Below are 19723 nucleotides of genomic sequence, written 5' to 3'. Positions count from 1 at the left end.
GATGAACCCTTTGCAAAATTTCATTAAGAATTTGTAAAAACTATCAACAAAACACAGTCTTGTTAGCAATAAATATCAAACATCATCAATCAATCAACGTCAGTCGTCAACGTTGGTTCGGTGACGATTTAAATAAAACATGTAAGGCATAAACTTTTCTAATATTCTTGCTCATTTTGAGAATAAATCAAGCTTGAGTGATGGCTTAGTGTACTGACAAACTGGTAACATGAATAAAAAAAAGTCCCAATCGGTATAATAACAAATATCCCCTTCTTTTTTAGCCTGGTTTAAATGATAAATGGTTGTCATGAGATTCTAAAAACACCAACCATTTCCCGAAATCAACCAAGCGAGAATAGCACGATTTAGTTCGGGTACGGAATGGATTCCATACACGAACCAAAACTTAATCAATATATGATTATATGAAATACTAAGGATTGAATTGGCATGTGACGGACACACGATAGCACCATCCTTAAATGAGAGTAAGATATGTAGAACAAACATATACGTACATGATAAGAAAATAAATAGTAAAACTTAATTAAACTGAATCAACACTTAGAATAAACAATTAAATGTTATCAACAATGTATTATTTACACTATTTGTTCGAACAGATAACGAAACTGGGAATGAATCAAGATACTAATTAATTTCTTTCCAGGCCAATCACCTGTAATTTATTTATAAATTCAGCAGATTGTTATCTCCTCTAAAGGCAGGCTCACCATTACAAACTGAGCTCATCTTTGCACTTTTGTTATGCCTGTAGGAGGCAATGTTGATATCGAAAATCAGCCATGTACTTTAAAGTTAACACACGATTTATGTATTTTTGATGAACGTCCATATCTCTAGTCCTTTTCCTGTATGATACACAGCAACAAAAAAACATTAACAATACAAGCAGAATATGTAATCAATTTCGACACTGTGGGGTCTCAATTAAGTAAATGCATCCACGCATTTGATAAATTGCGAAATTTACACAATTTTACACACACGATACAAGATATGCTACTTCTCTGAAGATAGTTGCGATTAATGGAACGCTTTGACTGCAAACAAAAATATAGTTTAAATCAAAATCATAGCGCTCATTATATAAATTGTAGCCATCAATCTGTTGCGTAAAGGCGATGGTTATAAATGTTCAATTATCCTAGTATCAACAACAATATACATGTTTATGAAATCAAACACAAAATACAATGGCTAGAATATCACGCTTATTATCTTTTTATCGGTTTGAATAATGACATTGTTCAAGATATATATAGATTATATATATATATTTCTTTCAACTCTCCATTAATAAGACATTTAAAACGTATTGAATTGTGGATCTTTTTGTATCTCCCCACGAAATTTTAACATATATTTGGTCTTATTTAATTTTTGTATTAGTCTCCATTTTTCAATTTATGCCCTTACCATAATTGAGGAGCTATAAAAGGACGAAACAGCTCTTAAAGAAGTAAATATCATTTAATCTGTATTCTAACAATCTAGTTTTGAAACAATCATTTCCTACTGACCTCTAAGTCAGGGATAAGCTAGTTGCTGTGACTAGCAAGACGATTGGGTACAGATCATCCGAGTTCGCTGTAAATCAGGCAAAAAAGACAACCAGTCATTCATAACGACAAATAAGTATACATGTAAAGTTAATCAGTACATGTGCAGACGATTTTCCATCTTCCGAAGAGAACCGTGAAAAGATCCAATGTCATTCCTGTAGGTATGTTAGTAAATCCGGTGATCACTTGTCCACCTCTTCAGTTTCAAAAGCCGATTGAGTGGGAAGATATTTTGCTATCAGTACAGCTCACTGTTGGTCCAATATATGTCCATCCCCACTTAATGTGTATTGGGTCGATTTCCATAAAGCCTAACCTTATTTGACGTGACAGAAATGAGCGAGATCATGAGTCCGTCTTGTGATGTCCACTATAACGGTTCCATATTTTATGTACGCTTACAACAAAGTGCTTTCCATGGCATACACTGCACAGTATACGCATATATTGCTCGTGAGATAATAGCACATACTTAATCAAATTAATGACACTACTGTCTCTCCCACATCATAAGCTTACATGGACATGTGTATTTAAATCTTCAAATTCAACATAATCAAAATGGCCGACTTTCCATTATACTTTGCAACTTACTGATACATTAATATAACTATAATTCAACTATAATACATTTCCCGCTTCTAGATTGTAACCCCTTGTCTTTCCCAACCTACAGTGTTTACTTATCGCAGGTGTTTCTATACCCAAGAGATAGTTACAAATGTCAACATCCTACCGCAAGACCAAACTAATGATGTATGGTCTAAATGGTGACCTGCATGGAAGAATCCCACCTCTATGTGCGATGTGCGAGAAGTTGTGGCGTTTTTATATGTTTTGTGATTCTCTTGATATTGTCCCTTTTATAACGTTACTTTTATTTGACCGGTCTGTTCTATGTGAATAGCAGGTTTATTCTTCTGAAACGTTGTTAGGATTGTCAGAACAAAACTTCTATATATGTAATATATATATATCTTTGTGTGACCATCAATGGCAGCCTTTTGACCGTAAAATGTGTATTGACCTATGATGCGGCCTTATTATCAAAACCCTTATAATTTTTTATTGTTTTTTTGTGATTGGCAGGGAAATACCCATAGAAAAGCTACCGGATCAAATAGTACGAATATTGCAAACAAATGACTTTAAATATGAACTCAATGATAAACGGCATCATTTATCTTTTAGTATTGAGTGGAATTTGATAGGTCATGGTAATATCTGTGATATTATCAAAAGTAAATGAAGTCAAAATCGCCGTCACAGATCAGACAGCGTAAGCGGCGAACATAGGCATGGCAAAGTGTCATGTTCAGGTGTTTGTTCTAAAAAGTACAGACTCTTGGGTATTTGTTAAACCTGGCTGTGTACAGGAAGTCCAGAAGTCAGCTGTATGTAGAGTAAGTAGGATGACCTAATGTGTCCATACTCCAATGAACCCTATCAGTATTGAGCCTAAACCCGCGGTTATCGCTACATCGTATGTAATCTGGCTTCGGGGAATCCAGAAATAGACCTCTCCAATATTAGTAAATGGACTTAACATTTAGTTTTGTAAATCATGTTATGACGAGTAACATTTCTATCTGATATATGGTAGACATTATGGAATAACAGAAAACTTTAAATGTTGATTTTACATTGATTTATTAGTAATTACTATATCAATGTACTTCTGATTTCAAAATCATATGATATCTCTTCAAAATTTTCCTTGTGGTATATTGATTTTTAAATGGTTTTTTTTTATTGTTTTGTTGGGGGCAAATGTATATTCTATGTAACCATCAAATGTCTTAGTTCTGAATAATGCCAGTCTATTGTTTATGTGTTGGTTTTGATAAATATTTTGTCTAACTGTTTTCCGGAATTTAAGAGTTCGCGCAACGAAACAAGAATGAAGGTGCCGTGTTGTGATTTCTCTGTCAATTTCATCAACGCATCCCTCAAATGTAACACAAATCTGTATTCTATATTTATGTCATATTGCCATCCTTTGAAAGTTTGAGCTATGACTTCCTTTACATTTAAATAGTTTAAGACATTTCGATACATGACTTTAACCCCATTATTGATGTAACGACATGTTTAAATGTATAGATTGAGTAGAACTGCTGTAAAGTACCGCAATACATGCAACATGGCACTCATTAACGAAATCGGATAGTTTAACCAGTTTCGCATTGGTTATAAATCAACTTGTATTAAAATGGTCCTATCTCGTTCGAGATTAACGACGACGATTTTAGGTTTTTTTTTCAATGGGATCGGAAACGGAATTCAGAAATAATACATCTTATAACTTTTTATTATTACAATGAAATTGTGAGGCTTCCATAAATTAAAATAGAAAACTGATGTGAAACGTTTAAAAGGAGAAATGGTCATACATAAGCAATGAAACACCATTACCGATGAAATCGTTGTTATTTTGCCGGCATATAAAAACGTATCTGGAATTTATCATTTCGATTTAAATGATGGGAAATACTAGAAATACAAATGATTAGCTTGTACTTTCCATTAAGTTGATGCGATGTGTAATGGTGGCCAGGGCTTATTTATAGTTCTACAATGTGTCTGTTATTAATCAGTGTAACTGTACAAATCATAAAGAATCAGTTTTAGTATCGTAATCGGATAATGTAGAGAGGATTTCATCATTTACCAAGAGGACTAGTGTTTGATGCCTCGACTGTTTCTGTGGGTATTCATATGTGGATTATTGTTGTAATCATAGCAAAAGTACATGCGAATGCAATCAATCATATTGGTATATGATTTCTATTAATCAAGATAATTTACAAATATATACTGTAATCATATAAGACGTATTGGATGATACATGGAAGGCAATAGTTTTCAATACAGTGACAAAACTTCGCCCTAATCGCTTACAGCTGACCCCGACGAAGATCACGAACGTACTTACGAAGATAATGTTGAAATCATGCAAACCTTGAATTGTTTGATGATGTGTCGCCTGCGCAGCAAATTTGGTAATTACGAGAGTTATCACAAGGAAACATATTTTCTATATATAGTAACAGTGACAGTGACCAATGGACCAGCAAAAATAATCCCATACAACCATTTATGGTAGGGGAAAAAACTGCATACATTGAGTTTAGTAGGCCCAATGGTACTTGAGTTAGTTACAGGTTTTGTATTTATGATAATTGTTACCTTAACCTTTGACCTTTGGACCAGTAAAACGAACATTTGTGAAATTGTTTAAGCAATACATGTATGTGCTCACGGAGACCTTGACCCAAAACACTGAAACTCCACCCTTGGTATATAGCTTCCAATACTAGAGTTACATACCAATTTTCACCAACAAACAACGAAGCATATACACCCCCTCTCCCCTCCCCCGGTTTCATTGATAGGGACTAATAACAATCCCATGCAAGCTCTTGTGATCAGGACAAACTGCATGAAAAACGAGTTTGATTACCAGAAATGAAGTTGAGTTATCACAAGGAAACATATTTTCTATTCTTATTAACAGTGACTCTGACCTTAGGAAGCAATCCAAAGCAAACACTTTTGGTAAAGAAGATTTTCTTGACGTTTGAGTTTGATTGGCCTAAAGAAACATGTTATTTAAGGAAAACCTCTGTGCGGACGACGCTATCGCCCACGCCGACGCCGACAAAGTCTTTTTGACATCCTTGTTTGATAATATATCTAACATAACAGACTTATCAAGTTTACCCAGTAATGTGATTGGCTAATATCTATTGCATAACCCTTGAAATTACCTGAATACCAATTTATCATTATCATGTAGGATTTACAAGCATCCGCTTTTATTGAAATAACGAAAACTGTGATTTGGCTTGGTGCTCGTTTTCCTCTTTAATACATTATAGAATGAAAGAAATTAAAACGCTACGTTCTGATTGGAATGGAGTATTAAAACCGTTCCCATCCCCAAGGGAAGATTAAGAAGGAGATTTGTCGAACGCAGATACTTAGGTAACGTATTAGATAACGTTTGTGGATGCAAAGTGTCAACAGTATCAATTATATATTTTTATTGAGGTAAAAATCACGCAATATTGACTTTTGTTGAGGTGTACAAGAGCCAATACGAGCTTGATAAGGATCTAGTTCATCGAGGCCGAAGTCTTGTATCCTCCTCTGGGTTGGGGGCACTTAAGCGGATACTGCAGTTTCTCATACTGCAGTTTCTCGCTCAAGTTTGTGGCGTTTTTTAAGTATAATTTTTACCCAGCCTTTTATGCGAATAGTTTTTTGGTATTGTTGTATCTAATGGCATTTAACAAATGCTCAATTTTCGATAATTGGTTTTTGCGTTTTTTGTTAGCATAAAACATAGCAGAGTTCACAACTTCACATGTGGCTACACTGGGGGAATTATAGCTTAAACATGATAGTATAATTGTATTTATGTGCAACATAAAGGAATATATAGTCTCGTGTACACCGAAAAACTAAACGCAATACTTGTTTTTTAATATGACCAACTAATACAAATGAATAGAAATTGACAATTTAACAGTTTCATAATAGAACCACTTGTTAAAGCAACAATTTATGATCAATAACAATATCACACACTCGTAGCGGAGCTGGAAAATACCTATTTATTCCGTGCGTTATGGCTATTTCACTGGTTTCTACTAGTGCTTCCCGTTTTCTAATCACGCTTCATCATAGACTTTGCCGATGCCCCTGTCCCAAATTATGTTTACTAAGGTATAAAAAGTCCACTGACAGACTTTACCACTTAAATCTTACTTGAAAAATTTGTTTGCATCTGAAATATCTTCCCCGGTTTTTCAACGATTTTTTCCAAAATGTCTATTTATTTTTCTTCATTTATTGAAGCGAACCGTAGGTCATATTGTAAACAAAGTGATGCCGACAAACTCGTTTCTTTCCACCATTCTGATTGGCTGTGTCCAAAAAAACACTTCGCTTGATTGTACAATAGGGAATCAAAGACTGCTGACCTGTTTGTGACAATTTCCTAGCTGAGTTATTTTTAGCATGATCAGATTTATGCATTAACAAGTGCTTGTGAGGAAAACAGGGAATTGGCCAATGAAAATCTAGCTAACACTTCAGGAATATTACAAACAGCTATACGAACAGAAAGAAGGATATTGACCGAGAACAGGTCTAGACTATTACCCCCTTTAGGTCGATATAAAAACATATCCATCGAAATACGTTTTGTACTGTTAAATATCAGAAATGATAATTAAACACGCAAATGAAAAACCCATATGATCCCAAGAAGACATTTGGGGGATAGGCATTAGAATTGAAATGGAACCATGCAGATATTGACCGAGAATATGGCTAATATGCCCTTTAGGTCGGTGTGAACATATATATAAATGTATTTTGTATTGTTTAATATCAGAATCAATAATTTTAAAAAGCAAAATGAAAGAACTCAGAGAATCCTAGAAAGAATATACCACATTTGGGAAAAAGGCATTAAAACTGAAAGGGTGATATCAAGTAACACAGGAAAAGTACAAACAAGAGGATGAAGGCAGACACGATGTTATTTAATGTTGAAATAAGGTTTTTTCCCTTTAACGTGAAATTGACACTTTCAGTTGAATAATAAATCTTTTGCTGCCTAGTTTACAGATCACAGGAAAGATGGTTATTTTACAGCTTTGACAAAAAGCAAATGATAAGCTATAGATTGATGGAAAATATCATGTTACGTTAGGGTCACTGAGGAACGGCGAACTGCAGTAAGATAATAGCATATACGATTCAATAAATATGGACGAATTCTATATGACACGTACCAATCTCATCAGTTTATATATCTCAATCGAGAGAATCGCTGACCAATTGCAAGCTAATATTTTGCCATCATAACGAAAAATTATTGAATATTTGTTTGACATATTTCTACTGCAATAACGGGGGGGGGGGGGGGGGGGGGGGGGGGGGTATGTCCAGGTTTTAATACGTGTACATGTTACTAATATGTTCAAATAAGGTGCAGAGATATAATCATATGTTAAAAGTTCACTGATTAATATTCAAAGGTAAGATTTCAATAGATAATATCCCAGATGCATTTAGTCAGTAACAACACAATGCCAAATCCATGACAGTTTGAGTTTGACGTCTTTTATCCATTAACGAAACCATCGCGTACTGTTGAATGCTCGTATGTATCTTGTGCCTTGTATCTATTTCCCGCAAAAAAAGTTAACTTATGTCGCGAGAACGACGTGCCATCAATATTGGACCTCTTAATCGTAACAAAAATGCAATATGTGCGATTGGTATAATTACAACTGATAACCGGTAACATCTTGAATTGAACCTCGACTGATTCACCTCTTTAATGTTGATCTTTTATGTAAAAAAAGTAATCAATATTTAAGTCATCGGGAAAATTTTTATAGAACATATCGTAACATTGCCAGTGTCAGATCTTGTTTTAAAACAATCTTCACAACAAGTCCCAGACTGGACACGACGTTATGTATTCAAAATGGCAGGTCATTTACGACTATTTTGATATCGATATATTTATTCTACAGTCTCTACGATATACAACATATTGTGGTAGACAATGTATGTAGGTTAAATTGTGTTTAATTGTTCACTGGTAAAATTGTAAAATGTAATCAATATCTGTATATATGCATCTTACGAAAACCTTAAGAAGATACAGTATATTCTTACCGGAAATGGCTAAGTGAAGAACAAAGAATGACATCCGGTTTCGTTTCTTGTTTCTTTTCAACAGACCGATTACAATGGCATTTAGGACGAACGCACAGACAAATTCCACACATATAATGGCCGTGGCTATATTCCATATGAGCTGCAATGAGAAACATTTATCTTTAATTTAGTTTAAGCATATATTTATCAAATATATATTTATATGCATAATTGTGTAATATGGAGCAAGCAACCTATTGAAGATATAGACTTATGAAGTTGCCCTGTGTTTTTTTTAAGATTGAGTCCATAAAATGCTGGCAGCCACTAATTGGCCGTTTGCTTAAAAAATAATAAGTGAGATTTTCTAATTGTTAATGTTTTTACTGCGAGAGTCATCCATGTTCAAAGTGGTTAATTTGGCTCAAAGTTTGAGCTAAAAGACCTCCGCTTTTAGTTCGCCGTTGGGAGTTTCAGGGAAATGATTGGTTTACTCTCGTCGTCGGCGTTATCCGGATAGAGCTGGGTCCAATATTTTGTTAACAGTGTAACGTATACAGGCCTCAGACCACAATTATACTTCCGGGTCGTTGTACACGAATGTAGTACATATTGAAATTTCAGGACTGTTGATAAATATTTTTTCCTGACTTAGCTGTTACAGATATGGACATAATTTTAGCATAGATTTATAGTGCAATATTTAATCTAGCGGCAGAATTTTGTTTTGACACCATTTCCATGTTTGTTTGTGAGGCAGGACACGGGGAGTTATAAGGCTTGAGTAGTAATATTTTGTGATTTTCCGGATTTTCCTACAATATAATAGGGTGGTTACACTTAAATATTAATAACTTTGTTAAATGCCGGTCATGGGGTACTTTCCAGCTCACTGTATGTTCAGCTTGAATAGTTCTACACGTGATGTAAAAGCCAGATTTTTTGCAAACTTCTGGAATATTTTAATTTCGATTTTTCTTTGGTAGAACAAAGAGGGAAATTAATTGTGGTCTGAGGCCTGCATAGAACGCACCTTTCCGATGTAAACATTCGCGCGTGGACCTTAAATTAGAAACATCGCGAACTTTTAACATTTCCTGTGCAGTTGTGTGTATTTTACCTATATGCAGATGACATTTCACGTACTTTCTGTGAGTTTTTAATTAATGACAGCTTCATTTTAGTAACTACACCCCCAATACACCTCGTTTCGATGATCGTTTCTATTGCGGATCCTTGTCTCTGATCACACTGGACGTGTTTGTCGAGAAAACATGTTGGTATTTGTGTTTGCTACAAATTTCTAGTATACACTTTGAGGTTACTTTAAAGTTTCAGATGTGTACTAGCACTATTTATGAAGATAAACGGTTTTGCGCTATATTTTGGTATAACTTTTAGGGTAAAAACCGTAATACTGTTAACCGCAGTTTTGCTGATTTCACTATTTACATGTACTGTACAAAGTCAGGGGCTATATTTTCCAATAGTACATAGTGTGCTGACATGTTAAATGACTGGCCACATAGCAAATGTCGATTATTTTGTAAAATTGTGATTAAAAAATCATGATTATTATTTGAATTTATCACAAAATCTTCTAAAATTTCACATTTTCTGTCAAAAATCTTTTCTACATGCAACAAAGCAGGTGCTGTTGTTATAAGCTGGGCATAAAGTGTAATGTATGTATCTTGTGATGTACTGTAGTGGTTTAAATTAATTTTAATTCAAAATTTGAAAGAAAACAACACGATATTGTTCCCTCCTCCCAAATATTTGAATTTCACTCAATGTGATATAGTGTATACATTCTAATTCACAATATTTCAACACATTTTTCTCAGAACAGGTTTTTCCTTTATCATTTTCTTCGTTCTATGTAAGCGAATGGTTTAAATATGTTTTTTGGCATTTTAAACACAGATCATTGAAAATTTGGTATTCATGCAAAAACAGATGATAGGATTTTGCCCTGTCCAAGGACATGGTCTCTCAGAAGGACACATAATGTAGATATACAGTGAAATTTTACATCATACTTGTGAAACTTTAATTGATAATTAAACATTTCCTCTGTCACAAAGGGAATTTGTTCAATTGTGACCTTTGTTTTAAAGTATTCATGAGTTTAGATAGGTTCAAAGTTTGTCCGTCACGCCACTCCAGATTTGGGTCTGAAAATTAGTCAAGTATGAGGCATACCTATGCACATTAAACTCACTGTAATTTCCATACTTGTGCAAATATATTAATTGTCTGTGCATATTTGAGTACAGATTTAGTATCACTTTATATAATTGAAGTAATGATTTTAGAAAAATGAATTTAACTTCACATTTTAAGCATTTAAATGAAATTTTTCCTTAAAAAATTGTAAAATCCCATTTTAATTTTCCAAAAAAATCATTGAAAACTTGAATTTATGCCAAAAATTTAAACGGTGAGATGTTGTGTAACTTCCCAGAATTACTTAACATGAAAATTCAGTCACATTACTTGGTGCCAGTACAAGATATGCTCTCTTTAATACTCTGAGGTAGACTTCCAGAACAGTGTACCCCCAGGGGACCCTTGACCACTTGACCACTAATTACCTGATTACTACTAAGTGACCCCCAAGTGTGTCTATGTAAACATTATCTTTAAAAACTGGTCTTTCAGAATATAAAAAGTTAGACAGGCTGAGACATCAAATAAAAGAGTTATTCACTAATATATACAAAAATCTTTTTTAAATCTTGAATTTTCAAGTTTTTCTTAATTAACATGTTATAACATCTTTATTTTTTTCAAGAGCATAATAAAAATATGACACAAGTTAGTCTGCTGAATGTGTGTTATTGTCATCAATTCATTGCAACTATTCCATCAACATTGTGTGCAAAACAGGAATGTTTGCATGGTGACCCTGCTCAGTTAGTGAAAATTGGCCCCTGACCAGGGGTAGGGGTAGTAAAATGACCATAGAATTTTTATTTTTGAACAGAATAACTTCAAATTTGATCTTAAACTTAATCAATAACATACAATACTGTATACTTAATGAAAATTTTATTTTTCAACATTTGACATATATAGGGGAGTTATAAGGCTTGAGTAGTAATATTTTGTGATTTTCCGGATTTTCCTACAATATAATAGGGTGGTTACACTTAAATATTAATAACTTTGTTAAATGCCGGTCATGGGGTACTTTCCAGCTCACTGTATGTTCAGCTTGAATAGTTCTACACGTGATGTAAAAGCCAGATTTTTTGCAAACTTCTGGAATATTTTAATTTCGATTTTTCTTTGGTAGAACAAAGAGGGAAATTAATTGTGGTCTGAGGCCTGCATAGAACGCACCTTTCCGATGTAAACATTCGCGCGTGGACCTTAAATTAGAAACATCGCGAACTTTTAACATTTCCTGTGCAGTTGTGTGTATTTTACCTATATGCAGATGACATTTCACGTACTTTCTGTGAGTTTTTAATTAATGACAGCTTCATTTTAGTAACTACACCCCCAATACACCTCGTTTCGATGATCGTTTCTATTGCGGATCCTTGTCTCTGATCACACTGGACGTGTTTGTCGAGAAAACATGTTGGTATTTGTGTTTGCTACAAATTTCTAGTATACACTTTGAGGTTACTTTAAAGTTTCAGATGTGTACTAGCACTATTTATGAAGATAAACGGTTTTGCGCTATATTTTGGTATAACTTTTAGGGTAAAAACCGTAATACTGTTAACCGCAGTTTTGCTGATTTCACTATTTACATGTACTGTACAAAGTCAGGGGCTATATTTTCCAATAGTACATAGTGTGCTGACATGTTAAATGACTGGCCACATAGCAAATGTCGATTATTTTGTAAAATTGTGATTAAAAAATCATGATTATTATTTGAATTTATCACAAAATCTTCTAAAATTTCACATTTTCTGTCAAAAATCTTTTCTACATGCAACAAAGCAGGTGCTGTTGTTATAAGCTGGGCATAAAGTGTAATGTATGTATCTTGTGATGTACTGTAGTGGTTTAAATTAATTTTAATTCAAAATTTGAAAGAAAACAACACGATATTGTTCCCCCCCTCCCAAATATTTGAATTTCACTCAATGTAATATAGTGTATACATTCTAATTCACAATATTTCAACACATTTTTCTCAGAACAGGTTTTTCCTTTATTATTTCCTTCGTTCTATGTAAGCGAATGGTTTAAATATGTTTTTTGGCATTTTAAACACAGATCATTGAAAATTTGGTATTCATGCAAAAACAGATGATAGGATTTTGCCCTGTCCAAGGACATGGTCTCTCAGAAAGACACATAATGTAGATATACAGTGAAATTTTACATCAGACTTGTGAAACTGTAATTGATAATTAAACATTTCCTCTGTCACAAAGGGAATTTGTTCAATTGTGACCTTTGTTTTAAAGTATTTATGAGTTTAAATAGGTTCAAAGTTTGTCCGTCACGCCACTCCAGATTTGGGTCTGAAAATTAGTCAAGTATGAGGCATACCTATGCACACTAAACTCACTGTAATTTCCATACTTGTGCAAATATATTAATTGTCTTTGCATATTTGAGTACAGATTTAGTATCACTTTATATAATTAAAGTAGTGATTTTAGAAAAATGAATTTAACTTCACATTTTAAGCATTTAAATGAAAGTTTTCCTTAAAAAATTGTAAAATCCCATTTTAATTTTCAAAAAAATCATTGAAAACTTGAATTTATGCCAAAAATTTAAACGGTGAGATGTTGTGTAACTTCCCAGAATTACTTAACATGAAAATTCAGTCACATTACTTGGTGCCAGTACAAGATATGCTCTCTTTAATACTCTGAGGTAGACTTCCAGAACAGTGTACCCCCAGGGGACCCTTGACCACTTGACCACTAATTACCTGATTACTACTAAGTGACCCCCAAGTGTGTCTATGTAAACATTATCTTTAAAAACTGGTCTTTCAGAATATAAAAAGTTAGACAGGCTGAGACATCAAATAAAAAAGTTATTCACTAATATATACAAAAATCTTTTTTAAATCTTGAATTTTCAAGTTTTTCTTAATTAACATGTTATAACATCTTTATTTTTTTCAAGAGCATAATAAAAATATGACACAAGTTAGTCTGCTGAATGTGTGTTATTGTCATGAATTCATTGCAACTCTTCCATCAACATTGTGTGCAAAACAGGGATGTTTGCATGGTGACCCTGCTCAGTTAGTGAAAATTGGCCCCTGGCCAGGGGTAGGGGTAGTAAAATGACCATAGAATTTTTATTTTTGAACAGAATAACTTCAAATTTGATTTTAAACTTAATCAATAGCATACAATACTGTATACTTAGTAAGAATTTTATTTTTTTGCATTTGACATATATGCATAGAACGCACCCTTCCGATGTAAACATTCGCGCGTGGACCTTAAATTAGAAACATCGCGAACTTTTAACATTTCCTGTGCAGTTGTGTGTATTTTACCTATATGCAGATGACATTTCACGTACTTTCTGTGAGTTTTTAATTAATGACAGCTTCATTTTAGTAACTATACACCCCCAATACACCTCGTTTCGATGATCGTTTCTATTGCGGATCCTTGTCTCTGATCACACTGGACATGTTTGTCGAGAAAACATGTTGGTATTTGTGTTTGCTACACATTTCTAGTATACACTTTGAGGTTACTTTAAAGTTTCAGATGTGTACTAGCACTGTTTATGAAGATAAACGGTTTTGCGCTATATTTTGGTATAACTTTTAGGGTAAAAACCGTAATACTGTTAACCGCAGTTTTGCTGATTTCACTATTTAATACATGTACTGTACAAAGTCAGGGGCTATATTTTCCAATAGTACATAGTGTGCTGACATGTTAAATGACTGGCCACATAGCAAATGTCGATTATTTTGTAAAATTGTGATTAAAAAATCATGATTATTATTTGAATTTATCACAAAATCTTCTAAAATTTCACATTTTCTGTCAAAAATCTTTTCTACATGCAACAAAGCAGGTGCTGTTGTTATAAGCTGGGCATAAAGTGTAATGTATGTATCTTGTGATGTACTGTAGTGGTTTAAATTAATTTTAATTCAAAATTTGAAAGAAAACAACACGATATTGTTCCCCCCTCCCAAATATTTGAATTTCACTCAATGTAATATAGTGTATACATTCTAATTCACAATATTTCAACACATTTTTCTCAGAACAGGTTTTTCCTTTATTATTTCCTTCGTTCTATGTAAGCGAATGGTTTAAATATGTTTTTTGGCATTTTAAACACAGATCATTGAAAATTTGGTATTCATGCAAAAACAGATGATAGGATTTTGCCCTGTCCAAGGACATGGTCTCTCAGAAGGACACATAATGTAGATATACAGTGAAATTTTACATCATACTTGTGAAACTTTAATTGATAATTAAACATTTCCTCTGTCACAAAGGGAATTTGTTCAATTGTGACCTTTGTTTTAAAGTATTCATGAGTTTAGATAGGTTCAAAGTTTGTCCGTCACGCCACTCCAGATTTGGGTCTGAAAATTAGTCAAGTATGAGGCATACCTATGCACATTAAACTCACTGTAATTTCCATACTTGTTCAAATATGTTAATTGTCTGTGCATATTTGAGTACAGATTTAGTATCACTTTATATAATTGAAGTAATGATTTTAGAAAAATGAATTTAACTTCACATTTTAAGCATTTAAATGAAATTTTTCCTTAAAAAATTGTAAAATCCCATTTTAATTTTCAAAAAAATCATTGAAAACTTGAATTTATGCCAAAAATTTAAACGGTGAGATGTTGTGTAACTTCCCAGAATTACTTAACATGAAAATTCAGTCACATTACTTGGTGCCAGTACAAGATATGCTCTCTTTAATACTCTGAGGTAGACTTCCAGAACAGTGTACCCCCAGGGGACCCTTGACCACTTGACCACTAATTACCTGATTACTACTAAGTGACCCCCAAGTGTGTCTATGTAAACATTATCTTTAAAAACTGGTCTTTCAGAATATAAAAAGTTAGACAGGCTGAGACATCAAATAAAAAAGTTATTCACTAATATATACAAAAATCTTTTTTAAATCTTGAATTTTCAAGTTTTTCTTAATTAACATGTTATAACATCTTTATTTTTTTCAAGAGCATAATAAAAATATGACACAAGTTAGTCTGCTGAATGTGTGTTATTGTCATGAATTCATTGCAACTCTTCCATCAACATTGTGTGCAAAACAGGGATGTTTGCATGGTGACCCTGCTCAGTTAGTGAAAATTGGCCCCTGGCCAGGGGTAGGGGTAGTAAAATGACCATAGAATTTTTATTTTTGAACAGAATAACTTCAAATTTGATTTTAAACTTAATCAATAGCATACAATACTGTATACTTAGTAAGAATTTTATTTTTTTGCATTTGACATATATGCATAGAACGCACCTTTCCGATGTAAACATTCGCGCGTGGACCTTAAATTAGAAACATCGCGAACTTTTAACATTTCCTGTGCAGTTGTGTGTATTTTACCTATATGCAGATGACATTTCACGTACTTTCTGTGAGTTTTTAATTAATGACAGCTTCATTTTAGTAACTACACCCCCAATACACCTCGTTTCGATGATCGTTTCTATTGCGGATCCTTGTCTCTGATCACACTGGACATGTTTGTCGAGAAAACATGTTGGTATTTGTGTTTGCTACACATTTCTAGTATACACTTTGAGGTTACTTTAAAGTTTCAGATGTGTACTAGCACTGTTTATGAAGATAAACGGTTTTGCGCTATATTTTGGTATAACTTTTAGGGTAAAAACCGTAATACTGTTAACCGCAGTTTTGCTGATTTCACTATTTAATACATGTACTGTACAAAGTCAGGGGCTATATTTTCCAATAGTACATAGTGTGCTGACATGTTAAATGACTGGCCACATAGCAAATGTCGATTATTTTGTAAAATTGTGATTAAAAAATCATGATTATTATTTGAATTTATCACAAAATCTTCTAAAATTTCACATTTTCTGTCAAAAATCTTTTCTACATGCAACAAAGCAGGTGCTGTTGTTATAAGCTGGGCATAAAGTGTAATGTATGTATCTTGTGATGTACTGTAGTGGTTTAAATTAATTTTAATTCAAAATTTGAAAGAAAACAACACGATATTGTTCCCCCCTCCCAAATATTTGAATTTCACTCAATGTAATATAGTGTATACATTCTAATTCACAATATTTCAACACATTTTTCTCAGAACAGGTTTTTCCTTTATTATTTCCTTCGTTCTATGTAAGCGAATGGTTTAAATTTGTTTTTGGGCATTTTAAACACAGATCATTGAAAATTTGGTATTCATGCAAAAACAGATGATAGGATTTTGCCCTGTCCAAGGACATGGTCTCTCAGAAAGACACATAATGTAGATATACAGTGAAATTTTACATCAGACTTGTGAAACTGTAATTGATAATTAAACATTTCCTCTGTCACAAAGGGAATTTGTTCAATTGTGACCTTTGTTTTAAAGTATTCATGAGTTTAGATAGGTTCAAAGTTTGTCCGTCACGCCACTCCAGATTTGGGTCTGAAAATTAGTCAAGTATGAGGCATACCTATGCACATTAAACTCACTGTAATTTCCATACTTGTGCAAATATATTAATTGTCTTTGCATATTTGAGTACAGATTTAGTATCACTTTATATAATTGAAGTAATGATTTTAGAAAAATGAATTTAACTTCACATTTTAAGCATTTAAATGAAATTTTTCCTTAAAAAATTGTAAAATCCCATTTTAATTTTCCAAAAAAATCATTGAAAACTTGAATTTATGCCAAAAATTTAAACGGTGAGATGTTGTGTAACTTCCCAGAATTACTTAACATGAAAATTCAGTCACATTACTTGGTGCCAGTACAAGATATGCTCTCTTTAATACTCTGAGGTAGACTTCCAGAACAGTGTACCCCCAGGGGACCCTTGACCACTTGACCACTAATTACCTGATTACTACTAAGTGACCCCCAAGTGTGTCTATGTAAACATTATCTTTAAAAACTGGTCTTTCAGAATATAAAAAGTTAGACAGGCTGAGACATCAAATAAAAAAGTTATTCACTAATATATACAAAAATCTTTTTTAAATCTTGAATTTTCAAGTTTTTCTTAATTAACATGTTATAACATCTTTATTTTTTTCAAGAGCATAATAAAAATATGATACAAGTTAGTCTGCTGAATGTGTGTTATTGTCATCAATTCATTGCAACTCTTCCATCAACTTTGTGTGCAAAACAGGGATGTTTGCATGGTGACCCTGCTCAGTTAGTGAAAATTGGCCCCTGACCAGGGGTAGGGGTAGTAAAATGACCATAGAATTTTTATTTTTGAACAGAATAACTTCAAATTTGATTTTAAACTTAATCAATAGCATACAATAATGTATACTTAGTAAGAATTTTATTTTTCAGCATTTGACATATATACAGGCCTCAGACCACAATTATACTTCCGGGTCGTTGTACACGAATGTAGTACATATTGAAATTTCAGGACTGTTGATAAATATTTTTTCCTGACTTAGCTGTTACAGATATGGACATAATTTTAGCATAGATTTATAGTGCAATATTTAATCTAGCGGCAGAATTTTGTTTTGACACCATTTCCATGTTTGTTTGTGAGGCAGGACACGGGGAGTTATAAGGCTTGAGTAGTAATATTTTGTGATTTTCCGGATTTTCCTACAATATAATAGGGTGGTTACACTTAAATATTAATAACTTTGTTAAATGCCGGTCATGGGGTACTTTCCAGCTCACTGTATGTTCAGCTTGAATAGTTCTACACGTGATGTAAAAGCCAGATTTTTTGCAAACTTCTGGAATATTTTAATTTCGATTTTTCTTTGGTAGAACAAAGAGGGAAATTAATTGTGGTCTGAGGCCTGCTATACATGTACTAGTGAGGATACATATCAGGTATTCGGCAAAGCCCTTTCCTTTGGTTTTACATTTTAGGACCTACAGACCTTGACGGAAACTTTTCACCTTTTGTCAAAAAACAAATGGTCATTGTATTTTAACCGTATGAGATGTGGCGTTCATTTTTGAAATGTGTGTTATTTAATAATATACCTTCCATTTGGTAGTACATTTTTCGGACTTGCTGTGATATATGACCTACAATACTTACGTTGTCTTCTGAAAACTCTTGTTTGATCAATTAATATCCAAATGTTTTCTTATAAGTCATAATGCCTAAACTTAATTTAAGAATTCGAATGATCCATTTACACTGAAGTCTTTGTACAACCAACAAGTCGGTCTGTTTAGATCAATAATGTAACTGTGTATGCAGTGAACATCAAAATAAATAAAAAAAAATACTTTAACTAAAGAAGTATTCAAAAACACTTCTCGATTTATATTGTTGTTCATGTAATAAATGGTTTTAGGTAATAAAATTGCCTATGATTTAGTTTATAGGGATGAAATAAAATCGTTGAATATCTTCTATTTTTGTATAATTCACAACATGCTTTGTTTTATTTAACTTTTGCCATTAATCATTATTATTGTCTAATTAAATACTATAATATCAATAACTGAATAGAAGGTATCTTTATAACTTAAAACATAATACGATATATATGTACATATTTATTGTACTATCAATAATTAACGGAATACATCTAGTACGCAAATAATATTCAATTAATGGACATGATCATGATCTGGTTAACTTAATTCCATTTATATTCAAACAACTTATTATTCACAAAACGTTTGTAGGCTGAAATGTGCAACCATCAATTAACACGATCAGTGTTGTGTAATATTATTTCATGTATAATCAATCATTGATCTTAATATATGCTCATCACTTCATCATTTTAAATGACTTACTCATTGATCTTACCTTGTGATCGGAATAGGTTTCTGGTCCTTTCGGAACCATTGCAGTCGCATTTTCGGCGAACGACATCGTTGAAACTTCACTAGTTACCGACCAATTCGTCATGATGGCTGATGATAACGTCTAACGGCTCAGACCGCAACAACAATACTTCTGTTATCAGCAGGCAACAGGAATTATAGGCTACTGCAAGCCACCTACAAAAAGACATGAATGAAATGCGTAAACAACCCTGCTCATATACAACACACGTCACGTATTTCTGTAATGGTGATACTGTTGTCGTTGATTTTTTTTAAATTCTGAAACTGTAAGTATGTAATGGAGCTAGATATGGCCTGCCCTTCCCAATGCTGAAATCCTACCGTTTTTTTGATATGTTTCATGAAGGTATTGTCATCTAGTCATTAAGTGTGTCGAATATCCTCCCTTCCTAGAGCTCCTACATATTTTTAAAAATATATCTGCATATACAAACATCTGTTTAAGGAGCAATTA

The 19723-nt window shown here is 33.1% G+C and overlaps 1 protein-coding gene across 1 annotated transcript in view; it reads right to left on the bottom strand.

Annotated features, from left to right (window-relative positions):
* Positions 1-19294, bottom strand: part of LOC117318103 (cardioacceleratory peptide receptor-like) — a 38956-nt gene extending 19662 nt beyond the window's left edge. Inside the window, exons 1-2 of the mRNA XM_033873104.1 lie at positions 19229-19294; positions 8292-8433 (exon numbers count right to left, since the gene is read on the bottom strand). Coding sequence (XP_033728995.1) covers positions 8292-8433; positions 19229-19294 — 208 coding nt within the window. The remainder of the gene's footprint in view (positions 1-8291; positions 8434-19228) is intronic.
* Positions 19295-19723: the final 429 nt, after the last annotated feature.

The sequence above is a fragment of the Pecten maximus genome, chromosome 19 (genome assembly GCF_902652985.1).
Source record: "Pecten maximus chromosome 19, xPecMax1.1, whole genome shotgun sequence".
NCBI classification, from domain to species: domain Eukaryota; kingdom Metazoa; phylum Mollusca; class Bivalvia; order Pectinida; family Pectinidae; genus Pecten; species Pecten maximus.
Note: the sequence above shows the minus strand (reverse complement) of the source record. Positions and strands in the feature narration are given on the sequence as shown.